This window comes from Mirounga angustirostris, unplaced genomic scaffold (assembly GCF_029215605.1).
Source record: "Mirounga angustirostris isolate CCGP_5_RB_7025 unplaced genomic scaffold, mMirAng1.0.hap1 SCAF_17, whole genome shotgun sequence".
NCBI classification, from domain to species: Eukaryota; Metazoa; Chordata; class Mammalia; order Carnivora; family Phocidae; genus Mirounga; species Mirounga angustirostris.
In genome coordinates this window covers 47,609,934-47,631,976 of record NW_026991725.1, presented here as the reverse complement: position 1 = coordinate 47,631,976, position 22,043 = coordinate 47,609,934, and the positions used below count along the sequence as shown (strand labels likewise).

Genomic DNA, 22,043 nt, shown 5'->3' with positions numbered 1-22,043 from the left:
CCTTTTTTCCTCTTATTTGTTAAAAAAAAATTTTTTTTCTTAATAAATTAAGTGAAGGGGAGCTGCCAATGGGGTGGAAGGGCTGGGCCCGACCCCCTTCCCGGCCAGAGGCGGGACCTAGGTCCAGCCCAGGCGTGTGCTGGTGGCCCCGCGGCGCCCTGCGGGCGGGCGGGCGGGGCGTCCGGCCTCATCGCGACGTGCCGGCGGGGGCCTGCGGGGAGAAAGCGGGCGCCGGGCTCAGCGGCGGGCTCGGCGGCGGGAGCGCCCCGGGGGACCCCCCGCCCCGCCCGCCGGGCCTCACCAGCGTGAAGGCGTCGTAGGCCTGCGCCAGCTCCTCGGTGCGGTATTGCTCCAGCACCACGACGCCCTGCAGGCCCGCGCTCCGCCGCCGCGCGCACGCCTCGCAGTGCACCAGGTACGTGTTGCGGCTGCCGTTCTCGCTCGTCACGAACAGGATGTTGAACACCTCCACCTGGGGCCCAGAGCAGGGGCCGTCAGCGGGAGAGCAGTCCCGGGGCCGGGGGGCCGGGGGGCCGGGGGGCGGGCGGGCCCACTCACGTCGCACTCGTTGCAGTAGTAGGCGGGCTCGTCCTTGACCCGGCCCTGGTAGGCGATCTTCTTGCCGGCGCGCACCAGGCTCTCGCGCTGCACCTGGCAGTGCTTCATGGACTGCAGGAGGCAGAACCTGCGCGCGGGGGGCGCGAGGGGCCGGTGAGGCCGGGCGGCGCGGGGGGAGGGGGGGGGCCCTCCCCGCTCCAGGCCGGGTCACAGTCCCTGACCTGGGCATCTGTCCCAGCTGACATTTCATGTGGCTCTTGTCTACTTGGACCAGAGGAAAAGAAAGCGCCTGGGAGCGGGGCCCCTGTCGGCCGCCCCAGCGCAGCAACAGCGCGGGGGCCCCCGGGGGGGGGGGGGGCAAGCGGGCAGAAGCAGGTGGAAAACTGGGTGGAATCAAACAGGAAGCACAAGAGCGGGGCCAGGTCTGCTTCCCAAATGGGGCCCTCACTTGATCATCTTGAACAAGTCCGGGTCGCTGATTTTGACCGTGCGAGCCACGTTCCAGGACACGTGAATCATGGGCACGATGGATTTGACGTTCTTCACCTCGTTCCACTCGTATCGTTCCAGGGCCAGCTGGTACTGATAGGCTGCGGGCCAGAGGGGGGCACTGAGGATGCCGGGCCATCCCGGACCACGGCGCGGGGGGCGGGGGGGGGGGAGATGGGGGGGATGGCCCTTCCCGCCCGGCGCCCCCCTCCCCGCCGGGCTCACTCGCCGCGGGCCCCACCCTCTCACCGGTGAGGGGCCCCACGTTCCAGGCGATGTTGTTGCACCAGCCGGTGGCCTGCACCCAGTGCACGGTGCCCGCGTTAATCCACACGAGGTCTCCGGGGCGCTGCACGAAGCGGTACACAGGGATATTGGAAGCATAGAGATCGTCCAGGATTGGCCACCAGGAACCAGTCAGGTAGTCCACGCCGTGCCTGCGGGGTGGCCACAGGGTCAGGGCGAAGTCTGAGGACCCGGGGCCGGGCCGGGCCTGCGGGGGAGGGGCACTGGGGCGGGGGGGCGCCAGGGCGGCGCGCACCGGTCGCAGAAGGCGCTGATGGTCTCCCAGTAGTGCTCGTGCACCGCGAACCACTCGCAGTCGCCGGGGCCGATGTTGATGTTGACGGAGCAGAAGTTGTTGTTCTCCTGGTGGCCTGCAGGGGGCGACAGAGAACGGCGTGGCTGGCCTGGGCCGAGCCGGCGCTCGGCGCCCGGCCCGCCCTCGCGCCCTCATTGGCTGGCGGAGGAGCGCCGGCCGCAGCCCCGCCCCCCACGCGCGCCCGGGCCAGGAGCGCACCTGGCGTTCGGCTGCCGGGGACCTTCATGTACAGCTGCACCGTGTTCATGCCCAGGATGGTGTGGCCCACGTGGCTCAGCATGTTGCCCGTGGATGTGACCCGCATGAAGGCGGGCAGCTTCAGCAGCTCCTGCAGCTGCGGCTTCCACCTGCGGGGGCGAGGGTGCAGCAGAAGTGAGCGGCTCCCCCCCAACCCTGCCCGCCAGCGGCACCCCGGCCCCGCCCCGCTGACCTCTTGGCGTCAGACAGGTCGATGTTGGTGCCAAACTTGATGATGTGGTGGTTCTTCGGGTCCGGGGCGCTGCTGCCGGGGCAAAGAGCGCGGGTTGGTGGCGAAGCACCGAGAAAGCAAGGAGTCAGGAAGGGGAGGGCCAAACAAGACGTACCTGGGAGGGGTTCCTGTGGTGCTGTCGGGCTCCTCGGACTCCTCGTCCTCGCTCTCCTTCTCCTCCTGCTTGGCCACAGCGCGGGGAGGAGGGGCAGGCCTGGGTCAGCGCCCGCCCCGGCCCCGGCACAGCCCGCGGATCCCGACCCCCTGCGCCTGCCCAGGGGCGCGCCTCTCACCTGCAGGGACTCCTGGAAGGACGAGGCCTGGTACTGCGCGTACTTGGCAATGGTGGTGTGGGAACGCGAGCTCTCGCAGGGCCAGATCTGCCGCGTGCCCGTCAGATCCCAGTTCTCGTCGGAGGGCTGCTGCACCTGCGTGCGCACCTCCACCGCGTGCTCGCCGCTCGCCTCCACCAGCGTCTTGGTGGAGAAGAGGCCCAAGTCTGCAAGGGAGGGCCGAGCAGGGCGTCGGGGCAGGGGCAGAGGGCAGCGAGTGAGGGCCTTCTGACTCCCTCAGCCTCTGGCGCGGGGTCGGCCGGGGGGGGGGGGGGGGGGGACAGGTGACAAGCCCGGCCCCACAGGCAGCGGGCAAGGTCCCAGGGCCCGGCCGTCAGCGGGGACGCCCCCAACCCCGTCTCCCACTGCTGCTCTGAGCCGGGGGCCCTCCACCAACGTCCTCGCGTGCGCATGGGGCCGCGGGTGCACAGCATGGATGGAAGTTTCCGACCGCGATCGTCGGATCCAAGGAGATTTAGTAACGTGAAAGCCTGGAACGTGCCTCAAGCACTCACTGGCGAGAAGGGAGGCTACGTGGGGACAGAGGATGCTTGGCTACAGAGGAAACGCTGGCTGAGTTTTAGGTTTCTAAGTGGTGTCCCTTCCGATGTGTGTCCTTTCGTCTGAAATTCTGCACAATAAAGGGCTGGGAAAGGGAAAGCCCCAGACCACCGGCTGGCTGAGGCCGTGTGTAATCTGTACCCTCATCCTAATGAACCGAGAAAAGCCAACGTGACTCTAGCTGGGTCCTGAGATACCTCCCTTCCCCTGTGCCCGCTGCTGGGGACACACAGATGGGAGAAAAGCCCGAGGCCGGCGGACCCATCACTCAGAGCGCTCCTCAAATACGGCCTACGTGTGACCGAGGAGAGCTCGTGGGAGCCACTGCCCGGGGTCCCCAAGTCCGGGGCCCTCAGAGGCCTCCTCCCCACACACCCCTGCCCTCCGCACTCACTGAGCCGCAGGGAGCCCGCCAGGCCCCGGATCACGGTGATGGGATTTCGAGGGTCTGTACAGAACTGCAGCAGCACAGGCGAGAAGGCGTCCCGTTTGCTCTCCAGCTGCGGGAGGAGCAGGAGCGGGTGAAAGCGCGTCCCAGGCTCCGGGCAACCCCGCCAGCCCCCCGCTGGGTCGGAGCAGCCGATGGCGATGGCGGCTGGCACACATACATAGATGCTGGGGGTGGGCGGGTTCAGTTTCTCCCGGGGCAGCTTCTCCTCAGTGTTGATCTTCGGTTTCACAGACTGGGCTGGGGAAAGGTAGGACTCCCGGAACTTCCCTTTCACCTTGGCGTTCCTGTGGGGAGGGCAGAGGCAAGGGCAGGGCTAGCAGGGCGACGGGCGGTGGGGGGTGGGAAGGGTGGAGGCCTCGGGGCGCCTGCCCCCGACCTACTTGCTGGCACGCACGACGTCGGCGGCGCAGTGGCTGATGGTGAGGTCCGCCATGCGCAGCCTCCGCTCCTCCACCTCAGAGGCGATGAAGGTCTCCTTGTCACCACTCTCTACCTTGATGAGGCGGATCTTCAGCTCCTTGGGGGGCCCTTCACTAAGTGAGCGCAGCTTCAGCATGTCAGCCCGGCTGACACCTGGTGGCCCTGGCGCTTCCTCCCGGACCTTCTTCCCGGGCCCGGGAGCTGAGGGGGGCGTGGGCTGGGCAGAGGGCGCAGGAGCTGCTGGGGGGGCCGGAGCGGCGGGCGGCTTGGCCTTGGGGGCCCCGCCGAGATCGGGCCGGGCCTTCTCGCGCCCCTGGATCTCCTCGCTCTGCAGGTCCAGGTTGCCCAGCACCCGGCGGCTCTTTTCTTTGGGGGCCTTGGCCTTGGTCTTTGCCCTGCCCTCTCGGGGCCGCCGACCCACGCTGTCCTTACAGGCCCTCCTGTGCCGTCGGTGCTCCTTCTGGTGCTCCTTCTGGTGCTCCTTCTGCCGCCGCTTGCCGCTGCCTGGTCCTGCCGCCACCCCCGCCCCGCCGCTCTCCTCCCGGGCCTGGGCGGGAGGCAGCAGGCGCTCGGTCCCACCGTCCACCAAGCCTGCCGTGTCCACCGGGCCTGCCGTGTCCACTGGGCCTGCCGGGTCTGTGGCGCTCCGGCCCACCCGCTCCACGAGGGTCTCACAAGCCCGACTGATCTCTTCTAGCACCTCAGACTCAGACCGAGCGGGGGGCAGAGGCAGGGGTGGGGGCGGCGGGGCGGGGGTCATGGGGCCCGGGGCTGGCTCTTCGCCCGCCCTGCGCTCCCGGGCCCAGGGCCCGCCTGAGGTAGAGAACTGAGATGACGAGGAAGCGGAGGGCTGCGGGGAGCCCTGGGCGCTGGGGGCCGCTGGGGCGGTAGCACCTGACGGGGGACCGGGGGAATACTGAGTGGCGGCCAAGGGCCCGGGCCGGGTGGCAACAGCCGTTCCAGTGCCCCGGTAACAGTACTTCTGTCCCTCCAGCACGGAGGCCAAGGATTTGAGCAGGCTGGCCGGACTGGCTGCCGGGGGGAGCGGCGGCGGGGGCGGCGGGGGCGGCGGCGGGAACTTGGCCAGAGGCGGCGGGGGCGGAAGGGCTGGTGGTGGCTGCTTCTCCTCTCCCTGGGCGGCGGTGGCGGTTGTGGCCGTGGCCGTGGCGGCGGCCGGGGCTGTGTCACCGGGGAACGGAGGCTGCAGAGATGGGAAGGGCTCCTTCAGGGGGGGCGGGGGGCCCACGCCTGCCCCCTGTTGCTGCTGCTCCTCCTCCTTGCGAATGGATTCGTCCAGCATCTTCATGATGTTGGCCAGCCCGTCGGGGAGGATCTTGAATTCAGCTGGCTCCTCAAACTGGTCCTCCAGCGGGGTAGGGGGAAAATCGAAGAGCCGCGGGCCTCGGGCGGGCAGCTCCCCCGCCCTGGGCGGCACAGGCTGGGGGGCTTTATTCAGGGGGCCTGGGGTCGGCCCTGGCCCCACCTCGGGGGTCTTTGGGAAGGAGACCCTGGGCCGAGGGCTCTCCGGGCGCCTGAAGCTTCCTGAGGTATTTTGGTGGCAGGAGGAGGGAGGAGCTGGAGGCAGGGCAAGAGTCAAGGGGGCAAGAGGTGGGTCCTGGGGGCTCAGAGTGGGGCTGGGGGGCCGGGGAAGGGGATCCAAACTTCTGGCCAGATAGGGAGGCGGGGGGAAGGACACAGGCCCCGTGGGGCTGCTGCTGTGGCTGCCATGGTTGCTGCTGCTGGTGGCTGGGGGGGCGGGAGGGGTGTGCGAATCCTGAGTGCCCACAGAAAAGCGGGGAGCCGGAGGCCCCAAGAAGCCCTCGCGGTGGGGGAGGGGTGGCGGGGGAGGGCGGGGGCGTCCCTCAGCCCCCAAGAAGAGCTCCTCTAAGATCTCCCCGTCCTCGCGGGCTGCCCGGCAGGCCGGGCCCTTCAGCCAGGCAGGGGGCGGTGGGGGGCGCAGGAGGCGGGGACAGGGCGGTGGAGGAGGTGAGGGGGGGCGGGGCGGCAGGGACAGGTGAGGAGTGGCAGCGGGAGCCGCCAGGAACGGTTTCCGACTGCTGTGTGCCGAGGGCCCCAGGCGGCCTTGGTGAGAGGAGACGTCCAGCGCGGGAGTTTGGTAATGGTCAGCGCCGGGCTGCAGGTGGGAGGATGGGGGCGGTGGTGAGAGGGCTGCTGTGCGCACCCCCCCCAGCGCCCCCCCCCCCCGCCCCCCGCCCACCGCCGGCACGCACGATGCCTGGGCTCGGCTCCGCGCCCCGGAGACCGGTGCTGCTGCTGCTGGTGGTGCCGGGGAGGCCGGGGGGCCGGGAAGGGGCGTAAGGCACACAGGCGGTGGTTGCTGCTGGTGAAACGCTGGAGTCCATCCGCGACCTCTGAACTCTGCTCTCTCTAAGGTCACTTCCGGGGGGACGGGTGGCAGGCGGGCAGCCATGGCTCTCTGCTCCTGGGGGGCGGGGGCCGGGGCCTGGGGGTGCGGCCGGGACCAGCCGGTGGCCGGGGGGGTGCGCGGTGTAGGCCGGAGCCGGGTGCGGATACGGATGGGGCAGTGGGTGCCGCTGCTCCTGTGCAGAGGAAGGAGGCCGCGAGTCAGGGACGCGGGAGGCCCGGGAGTCGGGGACGCGGGAGGAGGCCCGGGAGGACGCGGCCTCGCACCGGGACGGCAGGGGCAACGGACAGGAGCTCACCTGGCGCTCCGGGGGTGCTGAACCCTTGCGCTCGGGGCCCCAGACATCTCCGTGCAGGGTACTCCACAGCCCTGGCTTGCTCAGCTGAAATGGAGGGCTGGTGGCTAGGCCAGGCAGGGGTGGGGGGGGCGGCGGGGGCGGCGGCGGGGGCGGCGGCAGCGGCAGCCCTGGAGGAAGGCCGCTCTAAAAGGAGAGAGAGTGTGAGACCCCGCTCTGCGCCCGTCCTGCCCTCGGGCCGCGTGCCTGCCCACAAGCAACCATACCTGCTCGGAGCTGCAGCCTCTCCTGCGCTTGCCTCCAGGGCTCAGGCCCTCATCCCCGGAGGGGCCCGACAGCGCGGCCGGAGGCACGGGCTGCACCACTGGGGGTTCAGCGGCTCGCTTCACTGGGGGACCTCCCCGCTTGGCCCCGTAGTTCCGCTTGTGCTGAAGACGAAGAGGGGAGAGGGGATGACACAGCTGCAGAGCTGGCCCGGGCCAGCCTCCCTAGCCCAGCCGGCCCTGGTCTCACCTCGAGGTGCAGCAAGTTCCACACTTGCTCCAGGGGGGGCAGGACCTTGGCTCGGTGCTGGCAGGAGCCGGCATGAAAGTTCCAGAACTGGGCCTGGGGGCAGAAGCAGACATTAAGATGAGGATACTGAGCCAGGAGGCACAATCCTGGCCCCCCAGGGCCTGCCTCATCCCACCTGCTGTAGTCGCCCGATGCGGGGTCCCAACTCAGCCAAGCTTCCTCCGTATCGAAGGGCGCTGTGGTAGCAGCGAATGGCCTCCTCACTGTCGTGCTCCGACTCGTACAGCTGCCCAAGCTGCTCCCACAGCCCGGGCTGGGCCGGCTCTCGGAGCAATGCCTGCACACAGCCATGCAGGGATTCCAGCTTCCCATGGAGGGGTCTCGGGGTGGGGGTCCTACAGAGCAGAAGGGGTTGCGGGGGTTGGGGGTCACGCTTGGGGGAACCCTTCCCAGGCCCCAGACTTACCTCCCATCCCCAGCACCTCTGAATCCTTACTCACCCTGGAGCATAATACGGTTTGTTAGGGTGCCCAGAGCTACTGCCATGTGAAGGGGGCAGGGGAGCGGAGAGTGGGGGCTGCCCGACGCTGGCAGAGCACCTAGAGAAAGAAGGGCTCTGTTAACATAGAGCAACAGAAGCAGTCCTGTCCCTACCTAGGAAGGAGGGGACGGAGAGGCTAAGAGAGCAGCGAGGACTGCACTGAGGTCCACAGAATGGCAGAAACCCAGAGAGTGACACAGAGATTGAGGAGTCAAGGGGATGGGAAGAGGGTTGCCTGGAGACAGAGAGAGAGAGGCCCCAAGTTCTCACCTGCCTCCAGGCAGCCATGCGCTACGAGGAGGGGGATGGGGCGGGCAGGAGCTCCAGGCCCCAGCACAGCTCAAGCCCCCGAGGGCAAAGGCTTCCCGTGCAGCGCGGGCCCCTGGAGGGTCCACTGCCCGATGCATCCAGCCTGAGCCAGGGAGAAGAGATTATGGTCTCAGTGGGGGCGCAGCCCGAGCCAGCAGCGTGCACGCCGCCAACCCGGCCCCGGCCTCTCCCTTACCAGGTCAGCAGTGGCCCCAGGAGCCCTGGAGGTCGGGCACGGCCCCCTGCCCCAGCTCTCTGGGGCGACGGTCCCGCTCCAGCCGCTCTGACAGGAGTGCCCACTGCCCCCAGATGGCCACCCGGGGCCCTTCACAGCCAACTCTACAGAGGAGAGGAGGAGAAGGAGTGAGGTGAGCTGGCCAGCACACAGCTGGGGCCCAGGGGCCGGGCCGGGCGGGCGTCTGCACTGGGCGCCCAGCCCCGGCTTTCCCTGAGCGGAGGCCCGGGAGGGCGGCGAGGCGCCGGGACGCGCGGCAGGGAGCGGGCCGGCAGCTCGCGCTCGGGAGCCCCTGGGGCGGACGCGCAGCGCGGCGGCGGCTTACCCGGCCTCCGTGGGAGCGTCCTCTCACTGCGTCGGCGAGCTCCTGAGATCTGGCCAATCACAGCACTTCCTCTCTGCCCAGAAAGCCAATCATCACCCGTGTCTCCGCCTCAGTAACAGCCTGGCCGGGACCAATGAGAGCGGGGTGAGCCCGGCCGGCAGCGGCCGGGGGAGGGGGGGCGGCGGAGCCGGTCAGACGGGCTCGGCCTGGGGTGACCCCGGTGTGACCCCGTGGCTCCCACCGAGGGTCTCCATCTCGGAGCCGGCGCTCGGGCCGGCGGCGCCGGCGGGGCCCGGGACCCCGGCGGGCGAAGGCGGCGAGCCGCACGCTCGGGCCGGCCTGGGGGATGGCGCCACCCGCAAGTCCCACGCACCCACAGAGCCACCGGTAGTCCCGGCAGGACGGCCCGAGGCGCCCCCCGCCCCGCCGTGAGACCGACTGACGGCAACCGGGCGCGCCCCGCAGACAAAGGCGTCGCTCCCCTTCCTCACTTCACCTCCCACCCCGAGTGCCCCCTGGAACTGCTGGGCGCCGGCGGGTCACGGCGACTTCTCCGGTACCCAGACCCGCCCGCGCCGCCGCCGGACCCCATCCCAAAGCACGGTCAAGCCCCCGGACTCATACCTAGTTCCTTGAGCTCCTCCACTTCCCCCGCCTCTCTCTAGATCTTCAATACCAACCGGCCCCCCAAACCAAAATCTCCCTTCAGTCCCCCCAACTTCTGAGAAGTCGCGCACCGCGGTCCCGAGTGGCCCCTCTCGCGTGGCTCCCGTATCCTCTATGCCCTTCCCCGTCGGGGCCACGCGGTTCCCCACGGCCCACGTGGCCCCCGCCCCCCAAGGGAGGGGGGATTTCGGGGGTTGCCCGTGACGTGGCTACTTGCGCAGCGGAAGCGGCGTGTGTAAGTGTAAGGGGGGGTCCTTCGGGAGGGAGGAGGGCGGGGCCCGACAGGCGGTGACATCACCCTTGTCCCACTCTCACCGCCCACTCCCTTAAAGAACCCAGAACCCGTTTCACTTCCCCCTTCAGCCCCCCCCTCCGCCCCTTCCCGTCTGTGCTGCCTCGACCCACGACGGGCGCCGCGCTCCCTTTCTGGGAACCTTCCCTTTGGCCCCGGTTCTTCCCCCTCGCCTCTCTCTGAGCCCAGGATCCCCGTCCCCGCGCCTCTGCCTCGCCTACCCCGCGTCCCCGCAGGTAGGGAGCCGGCTCCGCTCCCGGGATCGGTCCATTGAGAGTCTAGAGTACAAAGAGCTGCGAGAGGCGAGCGTAGAGTACAAAGCGGCGGGGGCGGGGCCAGCGCTCCAGCTGGAGCGGGCGCCGGGCAGGAAGCCGGGGGAGAGCGCGCGGCGAGGGGCTGGGGGCGGCTGGAAAGTTCGCCTTCGCCGAGAGAAGTCTGCGCTGTGGGGAAATTTCCACCCAGCCCGCAAGGGCAGGCGGGTTTCTGGTGAAAACAGTCCTCCCTCCGCAGGGCAAGGTCGTCTGTTTACATGCACGCGCTTGGACCCTACAGGTCCCGGCGCGCCACTCCCCGCCGAGCCCGGCTCACGCCGGGGCTCTGCGGACCCTCTCCGCGGCTTCCGCGGAGTTTCTGCCCCGAACTCTCTCTTCTCACTACACAGACTTTCTCTCAGTTCCCAAGCCCTGGCAAGAGTAGAGCGCTTAACGGCGGTCCAGTGTAGCCCCGGCCAGATTCCCCCACCCAAGTCCCGGACCACGTATGGGAAGACGGGGGGGGGGTGGGGAACCGGGGGTCCGGGCATCAGAGGAACAGATCCCCGCTTGCGAAGGGGTGCCCAGGGCGCCGCCAGTTACCAGGAAATGCAGCTTCCCCTAGTGCGATGATGACACTTCCCCTCCACCACTTCCCCTTTCCCACGGGGAACTGACTCAGCTTTCCCTGAAGCACTGAGCCCCGTCGCTCCAGCCCCTTTCCACCTTTGTCCACAAACCCCCACACCGGCACTCAGAATACATCAGCCCTCATGGGAGAACAAAAACTTCCTGTGACCTAAACACACGCTCACTCTCGCCAACCACCTCGGATCCCTGTCCCCGCCCGGGACCCAGGCGCCTGACTACCCCCTACACACCATCCGCCTCCCGTACAAAGCCCTCCCTCGGGGTCTGATTCAGGCTCCGGGTGTGTGTGGGGGGGGAAGCATGAGTCACCCAGAAAACCTTACCCTATTCCCACTGACTCAGTCCCCGCCTCCCTGAACACACACAGACACACAGAGGCAGACACAACTCAGCCCACACACCGCTCACCACCGGTCCCGCGGAATTTCCCCTCTCGTCTTCCCCCACGACGGCCCCTCCCCGCGCCCGCCAGCCTCGACGCGCCGCTCACACCTGTTCCCCAGGCGCCGGCAGGCGGCTCGCGGTCCACTCTCACCTCCACTCTCGCTTTGGGGCAGGAACAGCCCTCCCCGACTCCCGGTGTCCGTACCAACCGAGGGGAGGGGACAACCACGGGCCGGCACAAAGACAGACACCCGCAGACTCCTCGAAGGCAGATGAGAGGAAGACGCACGCGGCCAGAGCCAGGCTGGGAGGACGGTATACTTCTGGGGCAGACATTCCATCCCAGCCTCTCCCGCCCGCCCCACGGGCCGCTCCCGGGGGCCAGCCGCCCAAAAAGGGTTAATTCTCCTCCTGCCGAGGCCACGCCCCCTCCATCCGGGCACTCCCGGCTGAGCCCAGCTCCGCCCCTTCCATCCGGGCCCTGGACTCGGGGACTTTAACCGACCCCCTCCCCCGGAGCCCCGAGAGAGACCCACTCCATCAATCACACCCACTTAACCCTCTCCCGGCTTGAGCCCGAGAAGCCCCTCCGCGCGCAGCGCTCGAGCCGCGCGGGACGCACGGTAAGGGGCCAGCCGTGCGCACGCACACTCACATGCCGGCCACAGACAAGCCCCCGCAGACGCGGCTTTCCCCAGCAGGCGGTGGGCAGACGCGCGCGGCACGCGCGCCGAAGTGGGGCCGGTCCCGGAACGCCGCCGCATCCCGCCCCCCGCCAGGCCTCATTCTGCCCGGTGGAAGCGAGGGGTTACAGGCTCGCTTCTTACCTGGGGGAGGGGGGAGGCGGAGGGGAGGGCCGCCGGCTGGGGCGCCGCGGTGACTCAGCCACCCGGGCAGGCCGCCCGCTCGGGATTCCCTTCCCCAGCCTTCCCCCGCTGCTGGCCCCTCCCCGCCCCCCACCGAGGAGTGACAGTGCCGGCCCCGGCCCGCTGTGTGTCACTGCGAGCCTTGTGTCTGCCTCGGACCGGACCGCTGTGTTCGCCAGTGTGTCAGACAAGGTCGGCTGCGTGTGGGTCCCGGTGTCTGTCTGTGTGTGCACCTGCGTATCTGCTCATCTTGTCTCCTTCAGTGCCTGCGTCGGACGCGTTCCTGTCATTATGCCTGTCTACAGGACTCTGAGGGGCTGTCTCTGTCTGTGTGTCTGCCTGGCTCCTGTCTCGGTCTTTTGTCTGGGTCTGCCTCTGCATCACTTGCGTGATCACGTGTGTCTCTGCACATGCCCTTCTGTGTTTGCCTTCATGTTCCTGAACAGAGTCTGGGAAACACTGGAGCAGGCTGACCTGCTGACTCCTCGCCTCACTCCCCGCAATCCTGACGGCTTGCTGGATCAGTGATCCTTCTGTTTGAGTCAAATATTTGGGCGTCTGTCTGCCTTCAATCAAGTTCTGTCCTATTCCTCAAGGTCCTTGCTTATCCTCACAGCTCCCTGCGGCTCCCATTATGATGATAATTGCTAGCATTTAGTGAATACTTATTACATGCCTGGCACTGTGTTAAGCACTTCACATATATTTTTAAAACTCTCCCCACCACCACCACCCCAAACCTGAGGTAGGAGGTACTTTTTTTTTTTTTTTTTACCCCATTTTACAGATGAGGAAATTGAGGCTCTGAGAGGTTAGGTAACTTGGTCAAGTCCACTCTGCAAGAGAGTGGAAGAGCTGGGCTTCTTCCCAGGGCCTCAATTCCTTCCACTCTTCTAGAAGGCCTCTGTCCTATTCTCCCTCCCTTGGTTTTATCCTCACAGGCCATCTCCTGGGTCAGCCTACCCCCAGGGTTCCACGCCAGGCATCTCTACCATCCCAAATGTCTCACGTCCTCTAGAGCAGGTGTGGGTAGGAGACTGTGTAGCAGATCTCAGAAGCCATTGCTTTCTTGGCAAGAAAGCTCATTCAGTTAACACGTTCATTCAGCACAATTCCACTGAGGCACCCCAATGTGCAAACCATCTTGCCAAATAGAGACACAGAGATGAAAACAGTCCCACTCTAAAATTCAGGGAGTAGTGAAGAAGAGCAACACACAGAGAACTCAAGGCCCTGGCTTAGGTAGCATCTTTTCTCCTAGAGAATGAGGGATGGAGGCTCTGTCCTACAGAGCGTCAGGCAGAGAACTGGCAGAAAGAGAAAGGCAAGGAGAAGAGGAGTAAGACTTAGGGTGTTGGGGGGCGGGCAAATGCTATAGTGCAGTGGGAACAGCATGGAAAAGAAAGGGACCTGGAAGGGAAGGTGAGATGCCACGATTTCCATGGCAACGGCAGGCCCTTGTGGCAGGGGCCTCCACTACCTCGCCGAGTCAATTTCCAATCACCATCCTTAAACCAGACTGTTCAACAACTCTTCTAGGGCACCCCGCCCCAGGAAAAACCCCTCCAGGGTAGCTCACCTCTACCTTGCGGCTTGCAAACTCTAGCTCAAGTCAATTCAATAAGCAACTGAGTTGTAGCACTGGGGCGGGGGGGGGGGGGGGGGGGGGGGAGATTTTTTGGTGGTAGTGGAGAGGCTGCTCAAGTACAGGGCTGAACCATTCATAGGCAACAGAGGGGAGCTCCATAAACCAGGAAGGCTGAACCACTCAAGCACCACATGGTGGGGGTATGGATGCTCAGAGTTGGACTGGACCATTCTGAGGAGTGGGCATGATCCAGATCGTACCACTCTTCTTCAAGCATGTGGTGCAGAGTTGGACTGTCGGGGGTGGGGAGAGGTGTTGCTCAGGGGCAGGACTTACCAGATGGAATCTGATGTGCCCTGTCTCATTGGAACCAGTGCCCCAGCAGTGGGGTGCAGCAGACCACAGTGGGTGGGGTGGGTGGTACTACGGGGCTGGCATGGTGCCTGGGGGGAACCTAAAAGAAGAAAAAAACAGTTATAAGTGGGGTCCCCCAGGCTGGAGAAATTTTCCTGTGCTCCCTGTCTTCTTATCGAGGAGAAACCAGGCTCTGGTGGTCAGATGGGATGGGAGAACCTGTTTCCATGGCAACCGGAAAAAGCCATCCCCAAAGTGGTCCTCCTGCCTTTCCCCTTAGGAAGCAGCCCAGAGCAGGGGGTAAAAGAGGCCCTCGCGATGGTATCTGTGTAGGTCCATGGTGGACACCCAATCCACGACCCCTCTTCTGATTGAACCCTCCTCTTGAGAGTCCCTGGTCCCAGAGTAGCCCTCATTGCCCCTGACCTCTGCACCCAAGTCAGCCTCAATCCTGGCCCCAGGCCTGTAGATCCTCTGCCTTCAGCTCAGCCTCCTCCCTAACCTTATCAAGACACCAGTCAACCCCACCCTCTGGACTCTGCCCCCTTCCCTTCCCCCAGGCGGGCGCAGGCAGGTCTTGGCGAGCAGCGCAGGTGGCCAGACTAGATGAACGGGCCCAGCAGGGAGGAGCCTTCCTCCTGAACAAGGACTGACTCTGGGCCTGGGTCTGGAAGTGGCCTCTGCTGCGAGCCTCCCTTCCATCCCACCCCTCAAGGCCATATCCTGTTTCTCCATCACCTCCTTCCTCTATGTGGCCCAAGAAGGTGACAGAGGCCCACTCCCTCCCTCCCGTCACAGACAGAAAGCTAGGTCTTTTAGCAGAAGTCCAGGGTCAAGAATCAGGTGTCCACCTAGGGTCAGACCTGACTCTTGCCCTCTCCTCAGACTCACTCCTCAGGGACCTATGGTTTCGGCTTCCTCAGTCACACTGGTCGGCCCTTAGGGTCCCAGACACTTGGGCTCCCAGGCTAGTCTCTCCATTCCCTGGCCTTCCCACCCACATCCTTCGCCCCTGCCCCAGAGACTCGGGCCTCCAGCCCCCAGGCTCCATGATGCAATGTGCCGCAAGCCGCCTGGGCCGCTGATGACACAGCCCCCAGGGAGGCGCTACTCGGGACCCAGGCAGGGGCCCTCAGCGCTCCAGGTAGTGGCCAGCTGCAGGCCGGGGAGGCCAGGCAGGCAAAGTTCTGCTGCTGCAGAAGGAACCTTCCAGGACAGGGACGCGGAGAATGTGGGCCGAGTGAATGTGAGTGTGAATGTAGTCTGTAGCGTTTGTGTTTGTGGTTGTGTTGTGTTGGAGGAGAAGGGGAAGCTGGGGAAGGTCTAGCCTAGAGAGAGGGGAGTGGCAGGCCTCAGGACACACCAAAGAAGGAGTGAGGGGCAGCCAAGGGGGTCACAGGGGTGTGTATGGGGTGTCTGGACACCAGAGTGGGGGAGGGGCCAACAGCCATTTAAAGGGCCAGCCCCAGAGCTTTAATCCCTCACCAGCCCTGGCCCCAAGCCGGAGGCTGTAATTCATCTGTCCAACAGCTGGGGTGGGTGTGTGTGTGTTGGGGGGGGGGGGGCATGTGGACGGGAAGGGGGAGCTGGGGGAGGGGCTGGGGCTTTCTTGTGCACAGAGCCAAACAACAAAAGGGGAAGCTGAAGGGCCAGCTCCAGTGTGCCCAGGCCAGGCTGCTGACCTGCAGACCCACCGGCTGTCCCCACCTGATGGCCCACAGACTCCAGAGTCTGGACTCAAGGACTCTTGGCCAAGGAGTCCGAGCACCCAAAGGTGGGGCCCAGGAGGAGGCCCAGGCGGAGTGCCTCCCCTTCTCCGCAAGCTGTCACCCCTCCTTGCAGGTCCCAGCCGCAGCACCATCCCAGACCTGGCAGGCCCCAGACAGATTCAGCCTCAAATGCCCTGCTCACCAGCCAAGCCTCCCCAGACTCGGCCTGCCGGCTCCCCCTCCCGCCGGCCCGGGGTGGGAGCAGCGGCCACACCGAGGCTGTCCCTTTAAATCATTACCACCCCTGAGTGTGTGGACACACCAAGGGCCCTGCCCCCCAGGCAGGCGGCTTGCCACCTCCCCCCCAAGAGTCCCCAGAAATGTGAGGGCCATTTAAAGGGACAACAGAGAGGCAGCTGGGTCTCTAGCTGCCCCCACCCCCACCCCGCACACACAGCCCCTCTCCCCAGCGACATACAGCCCCTTGCCCCTCCAGAGGGCCCCCCAAATTCCGGTCCTCTCCCCACCCGTAGAGACTGCTAGAAGGAGAAAGGGGGCCAGAGTTGGGGGGGCGGGGAACAGGGGGAGCGAGAAAAGGACAGGGACTGCCTCCTTACTCAGAGCCCCAGGGGACAGGTCGGAAGGAAAGCAAAGCCCAGAGAAGCAGCGAAGACAGAGCCCCGAAAGGTGCCGCCGGCAGACCTGGGGCGCAGAGGCTGTCGGGCGAGGGGAAGGGAGTCGGGCTGCACGAGACAGCGGCGCGGCCAGCAGGCGACAAGCCCAAGTGGGGGAGATGGAGCAAGGAGGGCCAGGGAAAGGAGGCAAGGCCGGGGGGGAAAACGGGGAGACAGAATCGGGGAAAGGGGTCATCCGGGAGGGTGTGGAGGAAAATCCGAGAAGGGAGGGCGAGCCAGGCCGGGGTTACCTGCTGGGTGTCTGTCCCCCGGCGGTGCCCCCGGAGTCCGGGCAGGGAGGGGGGGAGCAGCAGGGGGGGGAGTGGGGGCTGGGGGGGGCGGGGGAGACGGTCCCTCCTCTGCCTCCTGGGCCTGCCCCGGCGCTTGCAGCCTCTGCCTCCCTCCCTCCTCCTCCCCGTCCCTGAGTCCCGGAGTCAAACAAAGAACTGTAGCAGGCTCTCCCCAACCCCCTCCCTCCTCCTCCTCCTCCTCCTCCTCCTCCTCCTCCTCCTCCTCCTCCTCCACCTCCTCCCCTCCCTCCCCACCAGCAGGCTCCCTCCTCCTCCCTTCCGGTCTCTTCCTTTAACTACCCGCCCCCCCCCCCAGCCCCCAGCACTAGTCTCTCTCCACCCACCCACCCAACCTTTTACACACCCCTCAGCCAAGCCTGGTCCCTGCAAAGAAAACTGTGGAGTCCCTTTGCTAAATTGAAAGGCTCCAGAGAACAACATGGGAGGGGACTGGGGTCTGGCTTAAAAATCAAGAACCACAATACAATTATTTTATTTTCACGGCCAGAGGAATAATCTGAGCTATTTCTTCTCCAAGAGGGGGGAAAAATAATCCTAAAGAAAGCAATACAAATCTGACTAAAGCCCTCATCAAATAAAGTGCACAGCTCAGTGGAAGCTAATCCCTAGCCCCCTCCCGCCCACCCGCCAAATTAACACCAACTCTCCACTCCTCCCTAACCAACTCCTGAGGTCCTGGCCAGGCTGAAGCCGGCAGAACAACTATCATTGTAAAAAAAAAAATAATAAAATAACTATCAACAATTTAACCAGAATGATCATTTCATAACAAGCATTCATTCGTTCAGTATTTATTCTGTGCGGGGCACTGTGCTAAGTGCTTTGCATAAATTATCTCATTCTCCCCCCCCCCCCCCCCAGCCCAGAAGGTATGGATTGATATTTAAATTTTCCAGATTAAGACTATGAGGCTCTGGGAGGTGGTGACCTTTCCAAGTCCCTATAGCCACTAAGCGGCAGAGCTGGGAACGGAATCCAGGTCTGATCGGACAGCCCGAGCTCTAAGGTGCGTTAGAAGAAAACCGAATTTTTTCCACTGTCATAAGCAAACCCCAGGACTTAACTCAAGAGGGAAAGGCACTCGCAGGTACCAACGGAGTCCTCCTCCCTCAGGAAAGTGATCCACCCACCCACACAGAATAAAGACCCTGACTTTTCAGTCTAATACTGTTTCCTGACCCTTTTCCTCACTGTTGGGGTGTCACTGATTAAGATCAGAGGTGAGCGGCCGTCCAGTGACCCCCTCCCACAGCACACACACCTCTCCCGAGAGCAGCTCTCTTGCAAACACTCCCACTTCAACTCAAAACGGGGAGGGGGCAATAGGACACTTGGCAATGCAGCAGGTGGGAAAGTAGAAAGACTGCTGGGAGGCTCTGCCAAGGGGAGGAGGGGGCTGGGAAGGAAAGCTCTCCGTACCAATCCGGGGCAAAGTGCCCCAGGGTTCCCGTAGCCCAGAAAAGGGGCGAAGTCTTTGGGCCACACCACACCCGGGCCCCTCCCCCTCACAAAACTCCAGGCCAGGGTTTCCCACCTGCAGGCTGCTAAGGCCAAGGGAAGGGCGAGGGGGAAAAGATGGCACGGGGTTGGAACTGGACTCGGGGCAGAGGTCGGGGTGGGGGGGCGGGATGGAAAGGGGAGGAGGCCTCCGGCCTGGCAACCGTCCCAGGGCACGTGCACTGGTGACATCATCCCGGGCCACCTTTAACACAGACCTTTGACCCCTAGGGGCGGAAAGGGGCCTTTGGCTAAGCTTCCTGGGAAATAGCCTTAGGAATTCTGGGAACCCAAAAAGGAGGGGAGGGAAGGGACCCGGGCGGCTTGCCTTTATCTCTTCTACCCCAGTACGGCTCCAGTCCCCGGGGCTCGGGCTTCCTGAGGCTCCTCCTCCCCGCCTCCAGCCCTGACCTCCCAACCCACATTTCTGACGGAGTCCCGACACGCCTCTCGCAGATACTGTGCCTTCTCCCTCCGGCGCGAGAGCTCGGGTGGGGGGCGAAGGGTGGGGGGCGGGGGCACCGGGTCCCGCGGGGCTCCGTCCCCCATCCGCGGGCTCCCCCGCGGCCCGGCCGGCCGCCAGCCGGAACCCGTCTGGGTCCCCCACTCTCCTGCCCCTCCCCGCGCTGCTCCAGGGCGGAGTCTGTGGAGTTGAAACCAGGACACGGCGAGAGGAAGAGTTACATAACCGGGAGAAGCCGAGAAGGACGAGTGGAGACCGGGACAGACAGCCCGAAGGGAGCCCGGAGACGTGCAGAGAGCACGAGGGCGAGCGGGGAAGACACGTTAGGGACGGGAAGGATCTGGGTGTGCCATCAGAGAGGAGGAATTCACGCCAAGAAGGGGCGTCACGGCCCGGCAAGTCGCCTGGGCCGTCCGGGGCTTCCCCGCAGCGCCCTCCCCCGCCGCCCACAGCAGCTGAGCCCGAGCGAGCGACGCCTCGGGAAGGGGCGCGGACACCCGCCCCGCTCCCCTGGGGGAGCCAACCTAAGCCAGAGCCCGGGAAGGCGGCAGCGGAGCCTAAGGGGCCGGAAACCACAGCTCCGCCCAGCCCACCTGGGAGAGTGGGGCGGCCGCGGGGGGTCGGTGGGAAACAGGTCGCCGGCCCCCCCCGCGCAAGGCTGGGCAGTTCTGGTTCGAGACCCAGCGGAAGAGGACGGGCGCGTCCAGACGCCGGGGTCCCGGGGAATGAGGAGCGCAGCCCGCGACTAGTTTGCAAACACAGACGCGAATGGGGAGGGGGCGACGACGGTGGGCGGCGAGCGCCGACTCGCCGCGCAGGCGCAGGGGGGCACCCGGGCGCGTGCGGAGGAGGGAGGAGGGAGGAGGGTGGGCGCGAGCGTGTGGGAGTGCACGTGCGGGTCCCGGGCAGCTCCCCCCTCCCTTCTTCCCCTCTCCCCCACCCCTCTCCCCGTTCCTGTCGCTCTCTGGAGCCTCCTCCACATTGGCTGCCAGGGCCCTGATGTCAGGGACGTCCGCCGGAGCGGATTGGCCGGACGCGAGAGTTCGGGAATCCGGCTCCCGAGTCTGGCTCCCCAGTTACTCCGGCAACGGGGCAAGCAACCCCCGGGAGGGCTCGCCCGGGTCCCGCCTCCCTCCGGACGACCGCCGCGCCCTCCTCTGCGGCAGCGCCGCTCGCCGCCTCCCCTCGGTCTTTCCCGGGCTCTGCGGGTCCCGGGGAGCAAGGCGTCCTGCCCTCGACCTTCCCCGAGGTCGCCCCGCCCCCCACTCGCCACACCCCCTCCCCCCGCCCGTCCCCGGGTCACAGCCACCAGCGGCTGCAGACAGGAAGCGAATCTGCGTTGCTTAGTAACCAAGCCGCGTGCCCCCTCCCCACTATTTACCCCGGCGCGGGGAGGCGGAGACTGAGCCCCAGCCCCCTCCCCATCCTCCGCCCTTCGCCCTCCCGCCCACAATTTCCTGTGAGGGGCCCAGATGACGGGAAGCCAAAAGCGCACCTCGGCCCACCTTTCTCTCGGGCCGGGCGGGGGGGCTTCGGCCGCCCTCCCGGCCGCAGCGCCCACCCGGCTCCCGCGGCTCGGGCTGCGCGTCTCGCCCTCGCCATCTCGTGGCTGCGCTGGGAAGGTCCGCGCGGAGCCGGGCCCCGGCCGGGCGAGGGCGACGAGCGGCCGAGTGGGGTCGGAGCCGGGATGGACGGGCCACGGGGTGCGGCGGAGTGGACGGGAGGAGAAGGCTGCCGCGGGGAGGCTGGCTGCCGGCGCTCCCGGCCCGAGGGGCCAGGCTGAGGCGACACACACGCGTGCGGAGAACTGGAGGGACACCCGAAGGGGCCCCCGGGCCCGGAGGCCCTTGCCTGCCCGGCCAAGCCGACCTCAGGGGGCCGGCGCACCGGCCCAGCCGCGGACTCTGACCTTCAGTCCTGTCCTTCGGTCAGGGGCCGCCGCGCCCCGCCCCGCCCCCGGGTCGGGGAGGGGAATCCCAGGCCCCTCTTGACATCCGAACCCCCAAGTCTTCTGCCTCCCCGCTCTTCCCCCACCCCGCCCCGCCCCGCACTCTTCTAGGGGACCCTGGCGTCCTGCGCCCCAGTCTTCTTCCCAGTGCCTTTGCCGAGACCCAGACGTCCATCCCCAGCTCTACCGGTCCCGAGACTCAGGCGTCCCGCCCCCCTGCGCGGAGATGGGTTTCCCTCTTTCAGACGCCCTCGCAGCTCCCCGTTACCTGGTTCTGGGGTGTCCCAGGTGCTCAGGCTCCCCGAGGTCTCCCAGGGGGTCGAGCGGGCCCCCCCTCTCCCAGGCCAGGGCCGGGGGGGCCGCTCCGCCCCGTGGCGCAGTTGGATTTTCCAACACAAACACCGCCCCCCCTGCGCCCCAGCCCCGCCCCCTTCCCCATGGTCCCGCCCCTCCTCGCGCCGAGAGTCCCTCTCTCGGGCCCCGCCCCGCCTTCTGCCGGTCCCACTCGCCTCAGCGCAGGTGTCGAGTTCAGGATGCCGGATGCGGGGTGCCGGGTTCGGGGTACAACGTACCGGGTCCAGCCCCGATCCCTGCCTGACAAACCCTTATTCCGTTCGGATCACGCGCCTTTCCAAAGTAAGCCCCGCCCCGCCCGCTCAGGCCCAGCCCCGAAATTTAGCCTCTCGCGTTTTAGGTCCCACCGCCCTGCCTCTCGTTCAAGGCCACGCCCCCTTCCTCTCCCGGCCTCCCACTTCCCCAGACCCCCGGCACCCCATTGAGAGGCTCCGTCAGGGCTTACGGTTGAGGCTGTTTTATTGCTCTAGCACACCTAGCTGTCTCCAGGCCCCCGTTATGTGGACCCAGTTAAGGCCAGCCTCGGTCCCTAGAGTGCCCGACCCTCCCTCAAGCGGGGAGGAAGAGGCGGCCTTCTCAGCTGTCCAGGCTCATGAGTAGAGCAGTGCCCCTCTTGATCCAGTGATCAGGTGTCATGGTCCCGGACCGGAGGTCGATGCTGATGACAAAGGAGGCTCGGTCTGCGCTGCCCGCCCGGTCGGGATAGTAATAGCAGGGGCAGGAGTACATGCCTGGGGGGAGGAGAGGAGGAGTCAGGGCCGGGAGCCTCTGGGAGAGCAGGGCAGGAGCAGGTGTGGGGGACGCGTGGAGCCCGGCATGGGTGAGGATCCAAACTAAGGATGGGGACGGCAGGGCGGAGGGAGCCAGCCCACCCTTGGCGCTCTTCTTGCGACTCTCCGTAGGCCTGAAGTGGATCGTGGGCATGAGGCAGACAAGCTGCATGGGCTCCGCCTCCGCCAAGCAGGAGTTCTTCCTGTCCCAGCCGGCGCCCTCCAGGTACAGGCCACGGACCCAGACGCCGTCCTGGGAGGACACAGGGGCAGGGTGGGGGGGACGTGGAGACCGGCCGCTGCCGGCACCCCTGACCTCCCCCACCAGACCCGCCTGTGCTCCCACCTTGGGTGGATACACTAGGTTGCTGTCGTCCACGGTGGAAACAATGAACTCCCAAGAGAGGTTGTCCACTGGAATCTGGGGGTTCAAGGGGAGCGTAAGGGAGGACCCCCAAAGAGGAGAGCACACCCATGCCCCCAGCACTCACGTTGTTTTGGCGAGCTGAGGACTGCAGCAGAGCAGTGAGGAAGCCCGTGGGAAAGGTGAAGCCGGACAGCCAGAAGATCACAGGAGGCCGGGCACGTTTGGCCCACAGCTCAAACTGCTCCACGCGCATGGCCAGGTCCCGGGTCCACGAAGCCAGTGGCTTTTGTGAGGGATAAGCCTGGAGGAGGAGGAGGAGGAGGAGGCAGGCTGTGTTTATGCTCTCATTGATTCATGCATCCAAATCTCGGTTTTGAGCCCCTGGAGCAGCCATGGGAAGAATCTCTGTGGTG

At 66.1% G+C, this 22,043-nt stretch overlaps 2 protein-coding genes across 17 annotated transcripts in view; both read right to left on the bottom strand.

The window, feature by feature from the left end:
* Positions 1–22: 22 nt before the first annotated feature.
* Positions 23–20,545, bottom strand: KDM6B (lysine demethylase 6B). 16 transcript variants are annotated; one of them, XM_045889933.3, is made up of 24 exons: positions 20,408–20,545; positions 13,520–13,637; positions 8,486–8,605; positions 8,122–8,264; positions 7,887–8,028; positions 7,576–7,674; positions 7,251–7,470; positions 7,076–7,168; positions 6,829–6,990; positions 6,566–6,748; positions 6,113–6,442; positions 3,842–6,015; positions 3,619–3,745; positions 3,405–3,510; positions 2,411–2,616; positions 2,233–2,297; positions 2,079–2,150; positions 1,847–1,995; positions 1,589–1,703; positions 1,297–1,484; positions 1,007–1,148; positions 559–685; positions 302–472; positions 23–211 (listed from the first exon to the last, which is right to left on the bottom strand). In XM_045889933.3, the coding sequence occupies exons 5-24, from the start codon at positions 8,021–8,023 to the stop codon at positions 188–190; spliced, it is 4,890 nt and encodes a 1,629-aa protein (XP_045745889.1). In that variant the 5' UTR covers positions 8,024–8,028; positions 8,122–8,264; positions 8,486–8,605; positions 13,520–13,637; positions 20,408–20,545; the 3' UTR covers positions 23–187. The 16 variants fall into 16 exon arrangements, with proteins under 16 accessions (XP_045745889.1, XP_054367070.1, XP_054367071.1 ...); XM_054511095.2 differs by having other exon boundaries at positions 2,079–2,147; XM_054511096.2 differs by having other exon boundaries at positions 6,566–6,649.
* Positions 20,546–20,971: 426 nt separating this feature from the next.
* The window catches only part of DNAH2 (dynein axonemal heavy chain 2), an 80,591-nt gene continuing 79,519 nt past the window's right edge, over positions 20,972–22,043 (bottom strand). The window contains exons 80-82 of the mRNA XM_064583352.1: positions 21,755–21,931; positions 21,610–21,684; positions 20,972–21,516 (exon numbers count right to left, since the gene is read on the bottom strand). Coding sequence (XP_064439422.1) covers positions 21,070–21,516; positions 21,610–21,684; positions 21,755–21,931 — 699 coding nt within the window. The 3' untranslated portion in view covers positions 20,972–21,069. The remainder of the gene's footprint in view (positions 21,517–21,609; positions 21,685–21,754; positions 21,932–22,043) is intronic.